At 37.0% G+C, this 18,902-nt stretch overlaps 1 protein-coding gene across 1 annotated transcript in view; it reads right to left on the bottom strand.

The window, feature by feature from the left end:
- The window catches only part of LOC134647384 (solute carrier organic anion transporter family member 4A1-like), a 76,219-nt gene that overhangs the window by 36,724 nt on the left and 20,593 nt on the right, over nucleotides 1-18,902 (bottom strand). Inside the window, exon 3 of the mRNA XM_063501730.1 lies at nucleotides 14,696-14,843. Within this exon, the coding sequence (XP_063357800.1) occupies nucleotides 14,696-14,843 (148 nt within the window). The remainder of the gene's footprint in view (nucleotides 1-14,695; nucleotides 14,844-18,902) is intronic.

Raw genomic sequence — 18,902 nt, 5'->3', positions numbered from 1 at the left:
CAGTCTTTTTAAACTAAGTCCAATTTTCAACAATAGCAGAATTGTGGATATGACCTTTTGGAAATTATGATTGGAAAAATGTAGCAAGACCTCATGGTATAAACGCCAAACGAAAAGCAACCATAAACCTTCTACTGTAGGTTTAAATATCAACAATGTGTAGATGTTACTAGTGAATTTTAAAAATTTATGATTGGAAAAATATAACAACGTATCGTTATAGAAAAAGCAAGCGTCACTCTCAGTTTTAAGGTTGAAATTAAAGTGGTTTAAGAAGTGGAGTTGTAACATTATAGGAACGGAGTGTGTGTTATGGACAATGTTTATCGGTTTGAAAATAACACGGATGAGATTTACTGAGTTTCGTAGCTTAACCGATTGTGCATGTTCGGTGGTTTCGGCGAATGTTTTGTTTGGGCGAACATTTTTAATCCCTGAACTGAAGATCAGTTTTTTTTTAATTACTCAATGTGTTCGGTTATAATTATTTTTTCGGTGTGTAAGTAGATATCATCTTTCTAGTGGCGGTGCGTTGATATCCTCTAAAGCAGCGGTCGGCAACCCGCGGCCCGCGGGCCGCATGCAGCCCGTGAACCTCTCACTTGCGGCCCGCGAGCCTCCCTGGCTATTTTGTTTGTATGTTATATTGACAAACGACAATGTCTTGATAAAGTCATAAATATTAACAAAGTGCGGCCCGCGTCAACTTCGTTAACTACTATGTAGCCCTAACTTGGCTGCTAAAAGGTTGCCGACCGCTGCTTTATAGTGTAATTCTATGGGACTTGCTAACTATGTAAACAAAAGTCACTACTAAATTGACATCCAGAGACAATTTTAATATGGCTGTTTGTTTACATAGTTAGCAAGTTCCATAGAATGACACTTTAGCCGCCCAGACGTCGAAACTTGCCAATAAAAATGCAAAGTCAAAACAAATATTCAAATTATTTAGAATGGAACAGGAGGGAGACCTCTATAATCTTTATATAGGTCTCTGGGCGTCTAATAGAGGTTATGGTCACGCTAGAGTTTTTTTTTACAAGATTTCTAAATAGTCCTGATGGTTTCAAGAAGATTACAGACAACAATAAAAGCTTAATAAAAGCAAGAACGTAATTTAAAAAAAAACTTATTGCAATATACTTTTAGCAGTCTCTGAGACCTTTTGAATTGGCAACCGGCTGAGTACAGGCACATAAGCAGGCAATCGAGTTAGCAATACTCGAGATCTAAAACGCAATCTCGTTAGCAAAGCTTTGATTAATGGAGCTAATTTTCTAAATTCAAACGTGTGTAAGCACTTTGCTGTTTGGTAGAGCTACAATTGCCTCGTTGTAAGAAATATTCTGTTGATTTTGTATTTATGTTTAATGCTAAACTCATTTAAAAACTTTTATAAGCTTTACTTTGGCTACAAACGACGTAAATCGTAATTAAGAAGTGATTTTAACCCCTTTTCCTCATGATGTGGGATTTTGTAGCAAGAATACGCTACGGCTATGGGCCAGCGTAGCGCAGGCGTAGCGGTTTCGGGGTCGGTATATATGTACTATAGTAAAAGTTGCTCAGTATAATCCCAAAACCTCCCTGACAACGGGAATGCAGTTATTTTTTACCCAACGTGTATAGTCCTAAGGATTTAAGCCTATAGGCTCACGGCTCACCTAAGTTATCAGTTAGCTGTTGAATAGACATGCTATTCTTCGGCCCCTGCTTCTGCTATGTCTTGCCCGTTGCATTTCAAAGATAAATCAGACATAAATAAGCCAATGGTTTTACGAGGCGAATTCTTTTCATCTTTAAATTAAAACGAGCGCGTGTTGTCACACGGGGCGCGGGCTGTCGCCTACCGATGTTTGCAACTTTGCACCGTCTACGGTACGCGACACGTAAATGCGAGGTCGTGCGGAAGAGTTCTATAGGCCTGATTATAGGCTCACCCAAGTCTTAACTCAAAACACTATTCCATCAGTAAGTAGGTACTTTAACATCCAAACTCCAATATCAGTTTGTTCAATAGGCCTCCCATTGTTTAGGCTCCTGCTACGAAGATCTGTGTATTGTCTTGTCCGTTGTACAAATAATTAACTCATTTGCATGTTAACGAAGTTTGGCGACTGTTTGTTGGGTCGGAGCTTTAAGTTAACGATGATTTAGGCGTGATTAGATTAAAATAAAAATATAGGATAGGTTTTTTCCTGATATTTAGTTTTCGTGAATCACGTGTAAAACTTAATATTAAATATCTTGTATGATAATTTAATTAAATGTCATGTGTACAAGTACAGTCAGCAGCAGAAGTTGCTAAGCGGGCGAGGTGTTCAAAATTACCTTGACACGCTCTTATTTACATAATAATAAAGTCGCGTCAAGGACATTTTGAACACCACGTCCGCTTAGCAACTTCTGCTGCTGACTGTGCGTACCTACATTTGTGTTTTTAGTAAAAAAAATATTTAATTATACTATGGGTTTTCCCATCATAAAGACAAGCATCTCGGAACTTAAGCAGGCAAATTATTATACTTACAAACTTAAATGTGAGTGGGCCAACTTGCTGCACCTGGTGCGTGATAGATGGGCCACTCGCGAACAAGCTGCAAGCTCTAGAATTCTAGATAGACTAGATATTTTGTATGTAAGACTTATACTCCATGCAAGACATGTTAGGCGAGGTGTGTAAAGTGTCATTCTATGGAACTTGCTAACTATGTATACAAAAGTCACTAGTAAATTCATCATTTAGAGACTATTTCAATATTGCGACCGGTTTGTTTACATATAAATAAAATGTAATTCTATGGAACTTGCTAACTATGTAAACAATAGTCACTAGTAAATTGACATTCAGAGACAATCACAATATGGCGGTATCTGCTCGATATGGAACCGGAAAGCGTCAACATCGTTTAGCGCAGCGTGCCTAAAGACACAGAATAAATAATAGTACCTACTAAGTACAGAAGACTCACTCTCTAACAAAACGCGTCTGTTACGATCAGCACAGATATGGCCGCTAGGTGGCGACAGCGCCACGCGCGGCTTATGGCTTTCCCCAAAAGTGGGGCCGAACGGATGTACTTTTAGCTACCTGTAGCAAAGCGACGAAAGCGCGGAGTGAGACACGCCTGCTAAAGATGACGCTTTTCGCAAGGAGACCAGAAAAATAACACCCAAGTTTAAAAAATAAATAACGGAACCCTAAAACAAACTAAAACTAATAACCCTTTCACTCATAAAAAGCCTAGCACTTAAGTCTGAACAAACCTGCTCAAACTAAAAACGTCTAAAAACCGCCTGAAAGTGATACTTTTTACTGCGTTTCGTAAAAGTTCCGCTACCGGACAACAGGTGGCGCTAGTGTCTAACTTCGGCCATATTTTAAAGTTGTGGACTTACGGGAATAATTAATTTCCGAGGGCTTAAGTTTTATACGCGGTTTTACTTTGTTGGGGGAAGTTGGAGGCCATTATTGGTCAGGTAAAATTAATATGTTCATAATAGCACCTTTATAACATGGAGCAAAGCTAGAGCAGGTACTAGTATAAGCCCGCCTTTTTTATTCATGTGTCGATCTATGTTTTCTGCCTACCTATGTAACCTATGTAACAGCAGTAGCATACAGACGAACACCGTCAAAAATATTGGTTACCAAATCTAAGCAACCTTGCAGAGAGTGTGGATGACAATCATTTACTAACGCAAATAAGTAAGTACCTATTTAAAAATATAGAATTGGACCAAGCTCACTTAGCATGGCATTTGCAATGACAAAGTATGTAATGTCAATGATTGGTGCCGTTACTACATCAAGACTACGTACAGGCACTGATAATAATGATTATTATAATACTGAGTATGTAAATTCTAGACTCTAGATTAATAATAAAATGCATAAAACTTTGTCGTTGTTTAGCAACAGAATTTTCCGCAAGAGTAACTTATATTTGCATAAAGCCAAGACAAACACAGATAATAAGATCTGCTATCCGTGGCATTGGCTTGTTACCTGGGAGTAGTGATCAGCACTACTAGACGGAGCATTTAGAGGAGGTGTGATGCCAAGGAAATTAGAAGGAAACAGAATATTGTGATAACTAAGTATAGCTATTTTATATTAAAATTAATCATAGTAGTTTTATTTTAATGTTAGTTTAGTTTTCATTTGTTCAGTTTATAGATACTCGTAGTTTTCATGTTTTTGTATTTCGTTATGCAAGATAAATATACAGGGTGGATTTTCTTTTTGGGTCAGTGAGGGCAGCTACCAGATCCCGTGCTGCTACGAGAAAACGGTCTTAGAAGACCTTCGCTCGATTTCAAATTAATGAAGATTGGCTTTTACAGATTTTGGAAAAAACATACAGGGTGCGAGAAAAAGGTAATTTTTGACAAACTTTTTTTTGATGCCATTCCTATTGAGGATCAAAAGCTTGTATGGAACCAAAAAAAAATTTCCGGCTAGAAAAGCTACAAATCGAGGAAAACTTTTCCCATACAATTTGTATGAAAATGAAAACTTTTAAGTTTCACATGCTATTTTTTTATGCCAATCGATTCCATTCCTATCCAGTATCAATAGTTTCTTTGGGGTCAACTTACGGTAATGTACTAAAAAGCCACAAATTAAAGAAAACTTTTTCCATACATTTACTATGGACAAAACGTGAAATTTAATTCACATTTTTCTATCTGGTCAATCAGTCCTGTTACATTTAAGGACCATAATACTGTATGAAGACATTACTGTAGGAATGATGGGAATTAAATTTCACATTTCTCCATAAATGTATGGAAAACGTTTTTATTAATTTGTGGCTTTTTCGACATTACCGTAAGTTGACCCCAAAGAAACTATTGATACTAGATAGGAATGGAATTGATTGGCATACAAAAATAGCATGTGAAAAATTAAAGTTTTCATTTTTATTCAAATTATATGGGTCTTCCTCGATTTGTGGCTTTTCTAGCCGAATTTTTTTTTTTGGTTCTATACCCTTTGCACCTCTGGGGTGCCTTAGGATAACAACAACAGTATCCCCTACCTACAGTTACACCGGAGGGTGTTCTGGTTACAGGTGTCTATGGGCGATTGTAATAATATTGCTTAACAACATGCGATCCATCTGCTCATTTGCCTCACATATCATTAAAGAAGTCATGGCCAGCGTCAATCCTGCCTCAGTAACGTTGCAACTGTAACGCTGCCGCAGTCATCATCCGAATATCACTATCATATTTAATACCGCATACACTCTCCGACTTCTCGTAATTAATACGGGATCTAGTCGAAGGTAATCTACGCGAGGTAATCAAACTTCTACGTGGTAATTACGTCACGTTAGAATTAATTAAAAAGTTCCCGTGTCGTGACGGAGGTAGGGATTAATTAAATACGTGAATTCTTTATTACCTCTAGGTGAGTGGGAAATTGGGAGTGTGACTTTTAGTAGCTATAAAGTTAATAAAAAAATATCGTAATGGCCACAGAAAAAACGCCGGTTTTTCCGAACTTTTCTGTACGGCTACCATCAATTTGGCACTGACATAAACGTCATCGAGAACGTAATTTACTTTCTATACATCTCGCTCGTACTCGCATATCTAAATTAACGTAGTCCGAACAAGCCTTTCATTTTCTACTCACTTGTAACTCGCTCGTCTGTAGTGCGAACGATTTTTGGTCATATGACCGATTTTAGTTTATTTATTTATTTTCTTTATTGGAAAAAAAAAACAGATACCTACAGGCCAATAATATTTACAGGCAAAATTACAAAATGACAGATATAGCATACATCCTAAAACAATTCCCACTGTGACAATAGTTTTAGGATAGCATTGTGATCGGAACTAAATAAACAGACTTATACTATACTTACACTAAAATACTCGCCACTCGACTAATTAGGTACTAACGTAGTCCGAACTGTAGGGCTACCATCAGTTTGGCACTGACATAAACACCGTCGAGAACGTACTTAATTTACTTTCTATACATCTCGCTCGTACTCGCATATTAGTGCAAACGAGATGTATAGAAAGTAAATTACGTTCTCGATAGCGTAAATTTAATGTCAGTTTTGACACTGTCAGTGACTCATGGTACGGGCTCTAGGCTTTAATGAGGTAAAATATCACAAGGTTTGAGCGTGTTCCACTTAGCTAAATCTTAAGTACAGTATAATTTTATTAGTTTACTGTTTAAATCCCACATTAAAGCAAAACCAAGGTGTGGTTATCTTATTTGCTCAGTTACGATATGAGATAATACATTTATCTACGGGTAATGCCATTTTGTATTTATGTTAAAGTCACTACGAAATTGTGAGATCAATTTGCAGCTACAATAGAAGAGATATAGGGTCATTGCCCTAGTTTCCGTCCATGCATTAGTTTCCGTCCATGCATTAATTTTCGTCCACTTTACAGATTAGCAAATAATATATAACACATTTGATATTTAATTTGCTACTTGCGAAATATAATTTATATGTAGATATATATATTGTTTAGACATTAAGGATTGCAATAAGTCCAAATTTGTGGAGCAATGTAGGTTTATATTCAAATTTCGTCAAGTGGACGAAAACTAACGCACCTACCCTACTCAGAAATATTACCCACATAATTGAAACATCTAACGTATACCGTATACTCATTTACCGCAAAAATATGCAAACTGTACGAAAGCCGCTTATAAATCGCTATAAAGTACCGAATAAATGCCTTCATTGCATTTTTAGCCTTAATATAAAAGTGTATAAATCATCCTGTATGATTATGCGGCATCTTTATTAGCCGGGTAAGAACCGACCGCACCGTCTTGTGAAAATGTCACGATATTGGTTTTATAATCATTATTAAAAATTTCTTTTAGTTTTACATGTACGAGTATGAAAAATGCATAATTATTGGTGCATTAAATAATATTTACTTTCTTAAGCTTATAATATTTTTTTAGGTAAGTACAGCACCCGGGATAAAAGTATCGTGGGAAGCTGAAAACCCTAAATATTGATTAAAAAACCGGCCAAGTGCGAGTCGGACTCGCGCACGAAAGGTTCCGCACCGTCAACAAAAAATAGAGCAAAATAATCGTGTTTGTTGTATGGGAGCCCCCTTATATATTTATTTTATTTTATTTTTAGTATTTGTTGTTATAGCTGCAACAGAGATACATCATTTGTGAAAATTTCAACTGTCTAACTATCGCGGTTCACGAGATACAGCCTGGTGACAGACGGACGGACAGCGAAGTCTTAGTAATAGGGTCCCGTTTTTTAGCCCTTAGGTACGGAACCCTAAAAAGCTTCCGAAACTCTACGATTTACAATACAAATCCTCTTTATCGCACAACCACAGAATAAATGTACATGGAAAAACAAATAATACGTGCAGACAGAGGTAAACAAGAGCGATCTCTTCCAGACAACCTTTAGGTAGTGGAGTAATGAAACTGATATAAGATATATGACTAATTAGGAGGTGCAAAAAAACTAAATTTAAACTAGAAAAAAAGATTTAATGCGCGAACTTTTTTTTCTTTCTCCGACTAGTTGATGTTAGAAGCCGTCTAGTAGACACAGACCCGAAATAAAACTCAGCAAAGAGGGCGCCACAAATCATGGGTTTACGGAGGTGCACGAACGACAGATATTTTGTTCATTTGGAGATGAAATTAGAAAGTGCCGCATATGATGTAATATTGTATAGCAATAGACAAGTAAAGCAGGAAAACCAGAAGTTTTTTTTAAATGAGGGCTACAGTTTTTGTGCTCACCAGTTGGCGCCACTGTAGATGTAGGGTCCAGAAAAACAGATCTCAAAATTCTTCTATCCTTATTTTTATAAAATCAATAAGTTCTAATGTACACAAAGGTATTTTAACGTCTTTCCAACCTCCGTCCGTTGTCCGTTTTTTCAACATGTTTAATTTTGCATATAAATAAATAAATAAATAAATAAATATTATAGGACATTTTTACACAAATTGACTAAGCTCCACGGTAAGCTCAAGAAGGCTTGTGTTGTGGGTACTCAGACAACGATAGATATAATATACAAATACTTAAATACATAGAAAACAACCATGACTCAGGAACAAATATCTGTGCTCATCACACAAATAAATGCCCTTACTGGGATTCGAACCCAGGACCGCGGCTTCACAGGCAGGGTCACTACCCGCTAGGCCAGACCGGTCGTCAAAATTTTAGTTGCATATATTTTAGTTGGTACTTTTTTTAAACCACTAACATTTATTGAGCTATATACAGGCTGCTTCCTGTAACAGGAGCAATAAATTAAACTAAAGGCTGTATTCCTCAAACTAACCAAGATTTGTTTAGCAACTTTTAAAAATTATGAATATTTTAGACTTCCTCTTTTTCATACAAAATAAATATTGACTTCAATGTACGCTGACATCAGTGTATTTGACGTTGTTTCATTTCACGCTTTAAACATAACAAAATGTGCAATACATTGCGTCTTAGAATAAACTTTAAAGTGTAATAAAAATCAAAACATGAGTTATTTTCAAAAGTTGCTGAAGAAATGTTGGTCAGTTTGAGGAGTACAGCCTACAGTTTAATTTATTGCTCCTGTTATAGGAAGCACCCTGTATGTTGTTTACCATGATTATAATTATCAAGATCGACAAAGATTTACCACAATTATGAATAATTAGTGAAAAAAGCGATAAAAAAAGCTTAAAACCCCCAAAACTTCTATGCATAAATTTGACATTTTCAAAGACGTCTACACTAGCGCCCCTAGCGGCGAAATTAAACGCGGTAGCCCTACTCATTAACGGAGTTTATACCTAGTTGTTGTTAATGAAATGTTAATAACCATAGAAGCGGTCGTCCTCTTTACTTCTAATAATGTAAGTAATAGTCATAACCTAAACGACCGCAGCACCACCTGAGTTAATCACTACATAGTATAAAACAAAGTCGCTTCCCGCTGTCTGTCCCTATGTATGCTTAGATCTTTAAAACTACGCAACGGATTTTGATGCGGTTTTTAGGGTTCCGTACCCAAAGAGTAAAAACGGGACCCTATTACGAAGACTCCGCTGTCCGTCCGTCCGTCTGTCACCAGGCTGTATCTCACGAACCGTGATAGCTACTTAGCTAGACAGTTGAAATTTTCACAGATGATGTATTTCTGTTGCCGCTATAACAACAAATACTAAAAACAGAATAAAATAAAGATTTAAGTGGGGCTCCCATACAACAAACGTGATTTTCGACCGAAGTTAAGCAACGTCGGGCGGGGTCAGTACTTGGATGGGTCACCGTTTTTTTGCTTGTTTTGCTCTATTTTTTGTTGATGGTGCGGAACCCTCCGTGCGCGAGTCCGACTCGCACTTGGCCGGGTTTTTTAATAGATAGAGTGATTTAAGAGGAAGGTTTATGTATGATTTGTTAACCCGTGCGAAGCCGGGGCGGGTCGCTAGTAAAAAATATGCAAAATTGTAACATGCGAAAGGTATGCATGTAATTAAAAAGAAATTACGAAACGAATCAATTGCGCGATAAAATGAATATTCAGTGTTCACGGCTGAGATACACGCACGTTTGAATTTATTAGTTCTAAAATATCCTACATCCGTTTCAAATGTCGTTCAATTAAACACCTTATGTAATGTAAATTAAGGTTTAATGTACAATGAGTATAAATAAATATAAAAATTTTACGCGAAATAGTTAATACGCATGTTCTCAACGACTAGGTACTATACGTACTTATATGTTAACCTAAGTACCTATATGTCCACATAATCTGCACCTTATCCAATGAAAATTAAAGTTACACTTGACTTGAATGTGGATTTTGACGTAGTTTTTATTTGGTTTTGATCTATTCTAGTTTTAAAATAGGTAGGTTACAAAACTTCTAATCGCTCTATTTTCTTTGTATAACATTTTTAGTCTTAACGAAAAGTAACAGACACAAATATATTACACGCAAATTCATGCCAAGTTTCTTGTAAATTAAGCTTGTCGTTTTATAGGTAGCGTGCATGAACTATAGGGGGCAGCACAGAACCCGTCAGTTTTTTGGCGCGAGGCGTAAATGTGAAGTTTATGCTTCCGATGTAGCCCACAAGATGGCAGAACCTACTATGCACAAGAAAACGTACGAGAACGGTAGATGGCAGCATTGGCAGCACTAGCTTTGGCAATGTCATGTTTATGTTTCCGATTCAGGCCACCAGATGGCGCCAACGCGCACGGTCCCTATTGTATTGTATAGGAACGGCTTATCGCGCGGCGGCAAGTAATTTTTAATAATGTTACATAAAATTTATGTTCAAACTAATTACGAAAAGGTTGCTATGAGGTGAAGTTCGATTTTAACATATAAGTCAAATTATGAATATCGTGTAAAATCATTCCCTGGCTTCCGGAAATGTTTTATAACGCTTTTAATATACATTAGAAAGATGAAAATAAAGACTACTTATGAATGATAAGAAAAAAAAAATGTGCAGTGTCACAACTTGGGAAGCTCATAATGTATATAACCTTTTTTGTAGGAAATTCTGTGTACTTTAGTTTGTACATACAACACTTTTCGATATTAATGACAGATTCCAAGAAATATGAAAAAGTTCACTTTTACCCCCCTTCCCCCAACCACACCCCCCGCCGACTGAAGTTCGAATGTGTATTATCAACGTATCAGTATAATAATTTACTAAAATCTAAAAAAAATACTCTTATGACGGTCTTTTTTTAATATTTATCAAAAGTGTACTAAAAGTCCTTAGTTACAACTGCAGGTTTCACTAAACCTTTTCATTTTAAATGACACACATTAATTAAAACCATTAACTCGGTTTATATCGGTTTAAGAAATGAATCTACCCGTCCATTTGGGTAGATACGGGTAAATACCGGGTAGATGGATATTTACCTGGGTGGGTAAATTGGGTAAATACCCACGACCCATCTCTAAGTGAGACTATAATTAATATATAGTATGGTGTGGTGAAATAATTATGATGAGAAAAGTGTAATATTACATAATGACATTTTCGCCACACAACATAGTCTAGGAAGGCCGTTTTTGACAGCCTATTTCATGTGCTGGGCAAAAACCTTCCCTTTCTTTCGCCACTCATCACGGTTTGGTGTATCGATACAAAAGGTAATCACGGTTCATATCCCAGACGATATAAGTCTAGTGATATTACATACCTACCTAAGCTTTTATTTAACATTACAAGTTAAATAAAATCTTGTTTATTTATTTATATTTATATATGAGCCTAGAGTGTCCCACTGCTGGGCAATGGCCTCCTCCCATTCCAAAGCTTTAAGAATATACAGATAATTTAATCCTCCTCCTTGCGTCGTATTCCTCAATGTTGAGGGCCGTGATCTTTTGCATCATCTTCTCTCTTACGATTTTTCTCCATCTGTTTCTGTCTTTGGCGATGTGGAGAGCCATGGGAACTGTGGAGTCAAGAGCGGTGTGGATCTGGTCAGACCAACGCATTGGACTGCGACTTCCTGTAATTCCAGCGGATGTCACTTTTTGACAGCTTTTGTTAGAAACGGGCCCCTGCAGGTCTTTTTCCGTCCACCTATCCATATAGAATTTAATAGCTCCCAATTAAAGACATCCTTGGCACTGATATCTTCATAGGAAAGCTACAGTGGCTTCCAACTTATGTTATAGGGTAAGTTGTGTATAGGGCACAGTGGTTCCCAGGTTAATCTGGCGCCGGTGTCGTCCTGCCCCGGGGGAAATTACGGTGTTAATGCACTGCGATATAATACGGGGCAGGCGGCATTTTGCCCCGTATTGAGGGAATAAATAGATGTTATTGCGCACAATGCCTGAGATTATTAAAGGTACCTATATTAAAACTGGGGCAAAATTATAAATTACAAATCTTGAGGTCTTAACTTAAATAGCAGCTTTTACAATATTAGCAAAACTAAGAAGGTAATTCAAGGCTAATCTGCTATTATAACACCTGCACCATCCCACTAACCCTGTCGGACAGACAGACAGACAGACGCACGAGTGATCCTATATGGGTTCCATTTTTTCCTTTTCAATTCAATTTAATTTCAATTTATTTATTTTGAGGTACGGAACCCTAAAAAAACAGATGGGCCAGCAGCGCAGCAGCAAAAAAAATAGAAATACCTATCTCGGGGCGAATTGAGAATGTAACTCCCTTCTTCGGAATTTTGAAGTCTATTAACAAGACAGGATCTTCATGATCAAAATAGCTTCAATACATGTGGTTTAGCATATACGGTTACGTCATTTGTATTATGTGTTACATATTTCTCGCCCAGTGCGGCGCAACTGGGTAAACCTCTTTCTTCGTTGTGTTATGCTTTTCGCAAACTGCGGAATACTAATTTTATGTTACGGCGCAAGTGATGGGCGTTTGGCGTCAAGTATTATGGTGATCCACCCGAAGGCCACAAAAAACGCTTTTAGTAAAATTAGGTCGATACGACAATTATTTGTATGTTATACGCCAAACTTATACATTAATTACTTAGATACGAAAATAAGGAGCAGGTGAAACAGCTTAAGCTGAAAAAGCTGCAAGAGCTTTCAGCTTCAGTCACCCTTTACAATTTCTCCAAAATTATAGATGAATTACCAATCATTAAAGAAAAAAAAACAATTGAGATTATAATTTTTTTCTAAGATTTGACTAAAAATAATTTATTTACCACTAATCAAACCAGCCGAATTTTATCACAAAACAGCCGAAGCCAGCTCCCAAAATATTATAAAAAAACCTGTTCATCCACGCAATACGTACAGATTTAAAAAAGAGGACTTGGGTCTTGCAACGCAACGTCACTATAAAAAAGAAACGGTTTTGGCGTCAATAATTACTTTTTGTTATGGTAGACGGACATTCTTGTATCTATCGTGGCCAGATCATAGAATTTGATCATTTAATGAAATGCCATTTTAGAATTGATCCATTATGATATGAAGTGTCAGTCCCTCGATCCGGGCCCGGGCTGTTCTAGCGTGAGTCATCCTTAACTCGCTTTCCGCTTTTCACTTGCACCGCTCCTAACTCAAACATCGAGCCCTACCAAATCCAGTTACCGTACAGACCTTACGGTGTTTTTAGGAACAAATTAACGTCATTTAATTACTACGTTTGTTCAACGGTTACGAATGTTCGCGTTGTTTCGTAGTTTGGTGAGAGTATTGTTTTATTTGAGAAATTAACCTAAACCTGTCGAGTAATTCAGTTTAAATAAATTATATGCATGTAAATTAGTGTTATTAAGTTGCACTTGAATATTTCTTAATAAACATAGTACTTATTGTATTATTTTTTTCAGAGTGAAATTATTCATTTAGGTAGTTTAAAATAAACATCAAAAATATAAAAGAATAATTGACTCTTTTGGAATACGTAAAGTTACTAGTCAAAGTCAAACGTAATAATTACTAGAATTGGACACTTAAAAAAGACAAATAAATAATTATAGAGGTTGCACAGAATAAATAGGTAATAATAAATTATGAATTATTATTACTTAATATCCGATTACATTTAAGTACCTACAGAAGGTTATCTCGCCCTAGTCATGTTAGGTTAAGTTAGGTACCTACCTAAAAGTTAGTAATCGATAATAAAATGCAAAAGACACACATAGCCTAGCTAATTGGCCTAGTTAATCCTACAATGGCTTAGAATTTTATTTTTGTACCTATTTGTATTTTTATTTTGTATTTTGATGTGCACGCATTTGGCTAAAATATATTCTTCGTTATAGTAAAGATTTGTCCCATTTAGAAGCATTTCCGTTTGACACAGTGACACATTGCGTGCGTCAAAAACCTTCAATATATGGGATTTGCCAAAAGTTATTTCGATTATAATTTATTCGATTTTATGCAGTGCGTGTGATGTCTGTGAAACGCAAATCTAGTCTACTTCCTAAAACTCGTATTTATCTTGAGCTTTCATTAGGAAAGTGAACTTTAACGTCTACTCATTAGAGTCACTTCTTTAGTAAAAACAATTATCTCAAATACGTAGTACGTGAAGTATCACGGCACGATATGAAAATCGTTCGAGGTCCTCCTATTTGAGTTATATTTGTAAATGATACCTTATGGTTTATGAAATAAAGTTCAAAGTTAAACATAATAGGAGTTTTTGTCGTGACTCAATAAGCCCGCGTGACAGGATCATTTATTGCTTTCATCGCACTATACATGACTATGATTATGAAAAATTAGAATAATGTCATACATTGTGTTAAACGCATTTCACTCAGTGAAATGACCATATATAGAAAACCCCAACCGAAATTTAAATCAGCGATCTTCAAGATCGTAACAAAGCAGTCCAAAACCATATCGGATTGTTAAATCGGTGTCGGTCTCCTAAATACAGTATTGTGGTATGTGGTACTGACTGGAGGACTAAATTTCTCCAACTTGCTTAGCTGGTATATTTAGCGCCCTTCCATTGGTAGTAACTTTTGCGCAACCTACCCTGAACAGAACTACGCCGGCCCAGCAGAGCCAGAAAAGCGCCCATTTCGCGGTCCTGAACCGCTGCAGCCAGCACGGTCGCAGCGCGCCCCAACCGCACCGCAGTTCGAGCTGGGATCCTGTCTACCGTTCGGGCTCTTATGTAACTACTAGTAATGGGGCTGTAAGCACTTACCCTGAACAGCGCCGGCCCAGCAGAGCCAGAAAAGCGCCCATTTCGCGGTCCGGAACCGCTGCAGCCAGCACGGTCGCAGCGCGCCCCAACCGCACCGCAGTTCGGGCCCGGATCCTGTCTGCCGTTCGGGTTCCGGTTCTGATTCACGCTGTGGACAAGATATACAACTTAGAAAGGTAAGTTGATTGTACCAACTCTGAAAATCAACAACAGGAGTTGAAAGGCCTACCTATGCGATATTAGAAATACTTAAACAAAATCACGCACGGGTATTAAGAATATGGTGGTCTCTCTGTGGTCGCTCCCTCATGACTGAGGATCATGGTCATCGGTGGATGTGGATGCTCCACACCTGTTTTTATGATCTGTCTCCAACGATACCTATTCATCGCGTCTCTGACACAACTTTAAAACGAAAAAATTCAAATTTAAAACGATGCTGATATAGGAACATTAACACACAGCTACTGAGACGTCTGAAAATGAAAATAGTCTCTATTGCAATAGGTTATTTGTTTATCTAAAATTGGTGAACCGTTAAGGAGAAGCGTTTTAAAATACAAAAACGTTGAGAAGTTTCTACTGAATCCTTACAGATAACTAAGGCCACTAATATGTTAAGAAAAGATTAAGCAACTAAGTAATTAGTAATTACTTAAGTCTAATGACTTGTTAGAAAGAGACTTAACTTAGCAACCTCTCTAAGAGAAATCTTAGAGAGGTTGCTAAGTTATGAATAAGACGGTAAAAAGTTCAGAGTAGTTTATCAACTTTATTATCGGCCTTCTGAAAGTGGTTCTATTCTAAGGAACTAGGCAAATATACCTAATGGCATAGTGCAGGTTTAACCTAACAGTACCTGCAGCAGGTATTGTTTTACGGCAGTTCTCGTGTGAATGGGCAAGTGCATGTGCATCGCAGAATGTGCAGATCACTGCGCCTTTTATGAACACGACCATTACAAACTCGGGGCGAAAGGATACTTAAATAGGGCTATATTTAGGGTTAAAGGGTAATAGTGATCTCATGACTATAAACTATGACTGGAATATTGAAGACATTGGTTCCCGAGTCTTGGGTGTTTTCTTTGTATTTATGTATTTGTATACCTATTATTATATTTATATCGTTGTCTGAGTACCCACAATACAAGCCTTCTTGAGCTTACTGTCTGTGGGACTTAGTCAATCTGTGTAATAATGTCCTGTAATATTTATTTTATTTATTATAAACCAAGTGCAGAGGGCCTACCGCGAAAACCGAAATTCGCAAATTGCGGTGTCTTTCTCTTTTACTGAAGGTGTAATTAGAATTTAGAGCGATTTGCGAACTTTGATTTTCGCGTTTATATCCCAGTTAGTACTATAATTTCCAGTACGGCTACTATCAGTTTGGCACTGACCTAAACGCCATCGATAATGTAATTTACTTTCTATACATCTCGCTCGTACTCGCATATTAGTGCGAACGAGATGTATAGAAAGTAAATTACGTTCTCGATAGCTTATATGTCAGTTTTGACACTGTCAGTGACTCATGGCACGGGCTTAGCGTTTCGATGATGATATATATATATATATATGTATTACGATTTTAATGTGTATGCCAATACTGCATGTATTATGTTTCAGTTAGTTTTTGCGGCCCTAACTGCCCTAGGAGTAATAACTAAGTATTTTAAGCACAAAACTTTAACTACCTATAAGGCCGCGTCGTCTTGATAGAATGAAATGTATATACATATACATATGTAGAATGCAAGATCAACTTAGATTTGAATGCACGCGCACGCGCACAAAGCGCAGGATATCAGCTGTTGAGCGGCTTTGTATGACCACCATTGAAAATGTTGAACAGGAGACAATCTAAACGCTTGCCGAGCATTGGCGAGGCTGCAATACACTTGGCTTTTATCAAAGAGAATTTGAAATAGAGGCGGATTGTGAAAGTAAATTATTTAAATTAGTAAATTACTGCCATCATTCGACAGAAGATTAACAACACCCGGCGCACCGCGGCGGTTTACTGTGAAACTTTCCATATACAATAAAATTTAGCGAACTCTTTAACGAAGACCAACAGTTTCGTGCAACCGACCCTTAAACTGTTAGAAGTGTTAGAACGCCATTTGACTTTGATCCTCATTATTTCACCGATAAGTATGTGTCAATTTGTTAAATGTCAAAAATTTACGCCATCTACTTGACACTAGGCCAAAGGTATGGTGCAATCTTTGCGAGCGATGGCGCCACCTTTGGCCTACTGTCGAAAGATGGCAGTAAATTTACTGTGGCTACATAATTTACCATGACAGTAACTCTCTATACACTCTATTCTCTTTGGTTGTTATATAACATCGTCCACACTGTCAATTGGCACTTCATAAACGTTATTTCAAGGGTATAAGGTCGAAGTATGTTCAAGGTACTAGTTTTTTTATACAAAACCTGTCCCGGAACCGGGAATTCCCGATTCTTGGGATACAAATTCAGTCCCGGGAGCATTTTCTAGGTCGAAGTATACGAGAGGCCGATGCAAACCATTTCCAATAGTAATTAAATATTTCAAGATCACATTATACTGGCTAGCCCAACCACTAAATAGCGCTACCAATGAAAACATACCCATGGCCCTTTGTATGACTATTGTACGAATGTACGTGACATGCTCAATACGGAACCAGATTTTGTCAAGTAGTAAGTTTTGTGTGTATGGACTGGGAAGTGCCTACTTAGTCGTATATGGTATTGATGGTCAGGCACTCATGCGTGTAGGATTTACTTAGATCATAAAATAAGTAGGTAGGTCATTGTTAGACTACAGGGACTCTATCTAAAAATTTCAGATCTCTCGTCCATAACATTTTTATTTTATAGTTTTAGTTAGGTTGTTGTAGTTATATGTAGCTTATAATTTTTACCTTAAGGCTTTCATATATTTTATGTTTATAAATATTACTTGTTATTGCTCTTAGTAATTCTTAATATCATATTCTTTCAACACAATCAGACAGAGTGAGACGGAGAAACTTTATACTTAGTTTCGTTTCTTGTACCTATCTATATAAATAGGGATTCGTTTTTCATCATTTTTCGTCTTTCCAATCTACATTATTATAGACTCTGACCAATATAACTCTCAAATGCAATATTTATAATGACAAAGTGAGGAGTTATCATTAATGCGATGTTAAACTATGAAAATATGACGTTCATAATGACACTCCCTCACTTTGCTCGATACAAATCGGAGCTTAGTCGGACTCTATCTTAAAATATCAGGCGCCCATTCCTCAAAAGCTTGTAACTTGTAATACAAGTGGAAGTCCCTTTCTAACAAAAGCTGTCAAAAAGTGACATCCGCTTGTATTACAATCTACAAGCTTTTGAGAAACGGGCCCCAGATCTCTCCATAACATTTTTCTTTCTTTTTGAACGGCGATGAACATTTTAACGACACGCGAGGAAAGTCGCGGGCGGTAGCTAGTATTACAATAATACATGCTACAATCTTGCTACAATCCAGTATGAACAATCCCCAAATCAGTTACCCTGAGACCCCTGAGTAAACAAGATAAGCGCAGCATACGTCTTTATCTAATTAATTGCTACAATTGATCTATCTATACACTCGTGGTAGGGGAACATAAACACATTCTCTTGATTGATGTTATGCTTGTATCTATTGCCATAGACAAATTAGTAAGACGCTGATAAGGGCTTAGCTAGAGTATGAATGAAATAACAATGTTAAATGCGCTTGTTATGTATTTTTAATAATGAAAACGGGACTTAATCGCGTACTATTTAGTCCCCGATTAAAAATGTGTAAAAACTTGCGCTTATTATGCTTATGCATATGCATGGTTCAATCATGGCATCCTCTTGTGCGGCCACGGTACAGGGTACAGACGCAAACGACCTTATTGCTGATCCCTTAAAATCATACGCATTATAATTATCCATTCTAAAACAGATGTTGTTCGTTGACTTTATTTACGAAAGTGACAACAGACATCAGTAAAATACATATTATGTAAAAGAAGTACCTATAAATTCAAAATTTTGATTAGCTAGTAATATACAACAAGAGATAGCGCTCAGCGCTACAGTGTGCTCAATAATATTCTGATATTTTTGAACACCTCGTCCGCTCCGATATATCTGGCGATTGTACCTACGCATTCCTCGAAGATTGAATGCTATTA

This window comes from Cydia amplana, chromosome 4 (assembly GCF_948474715.1).
Source record: "Cydia amplana chromosome 4, ilCydAmpl1.1, whole genome shotgun sequence".
In the NCBI taxonomy this organism is placed as follows: Eukaryota; Metazoa; Arthropoda; class Insecta; order Lepidoptera; family Tortricidae; genus Cydia; species Cydia amplana.
This window is presented reverse-complemented; position numbering and strand designations above follow the sequence as displayed.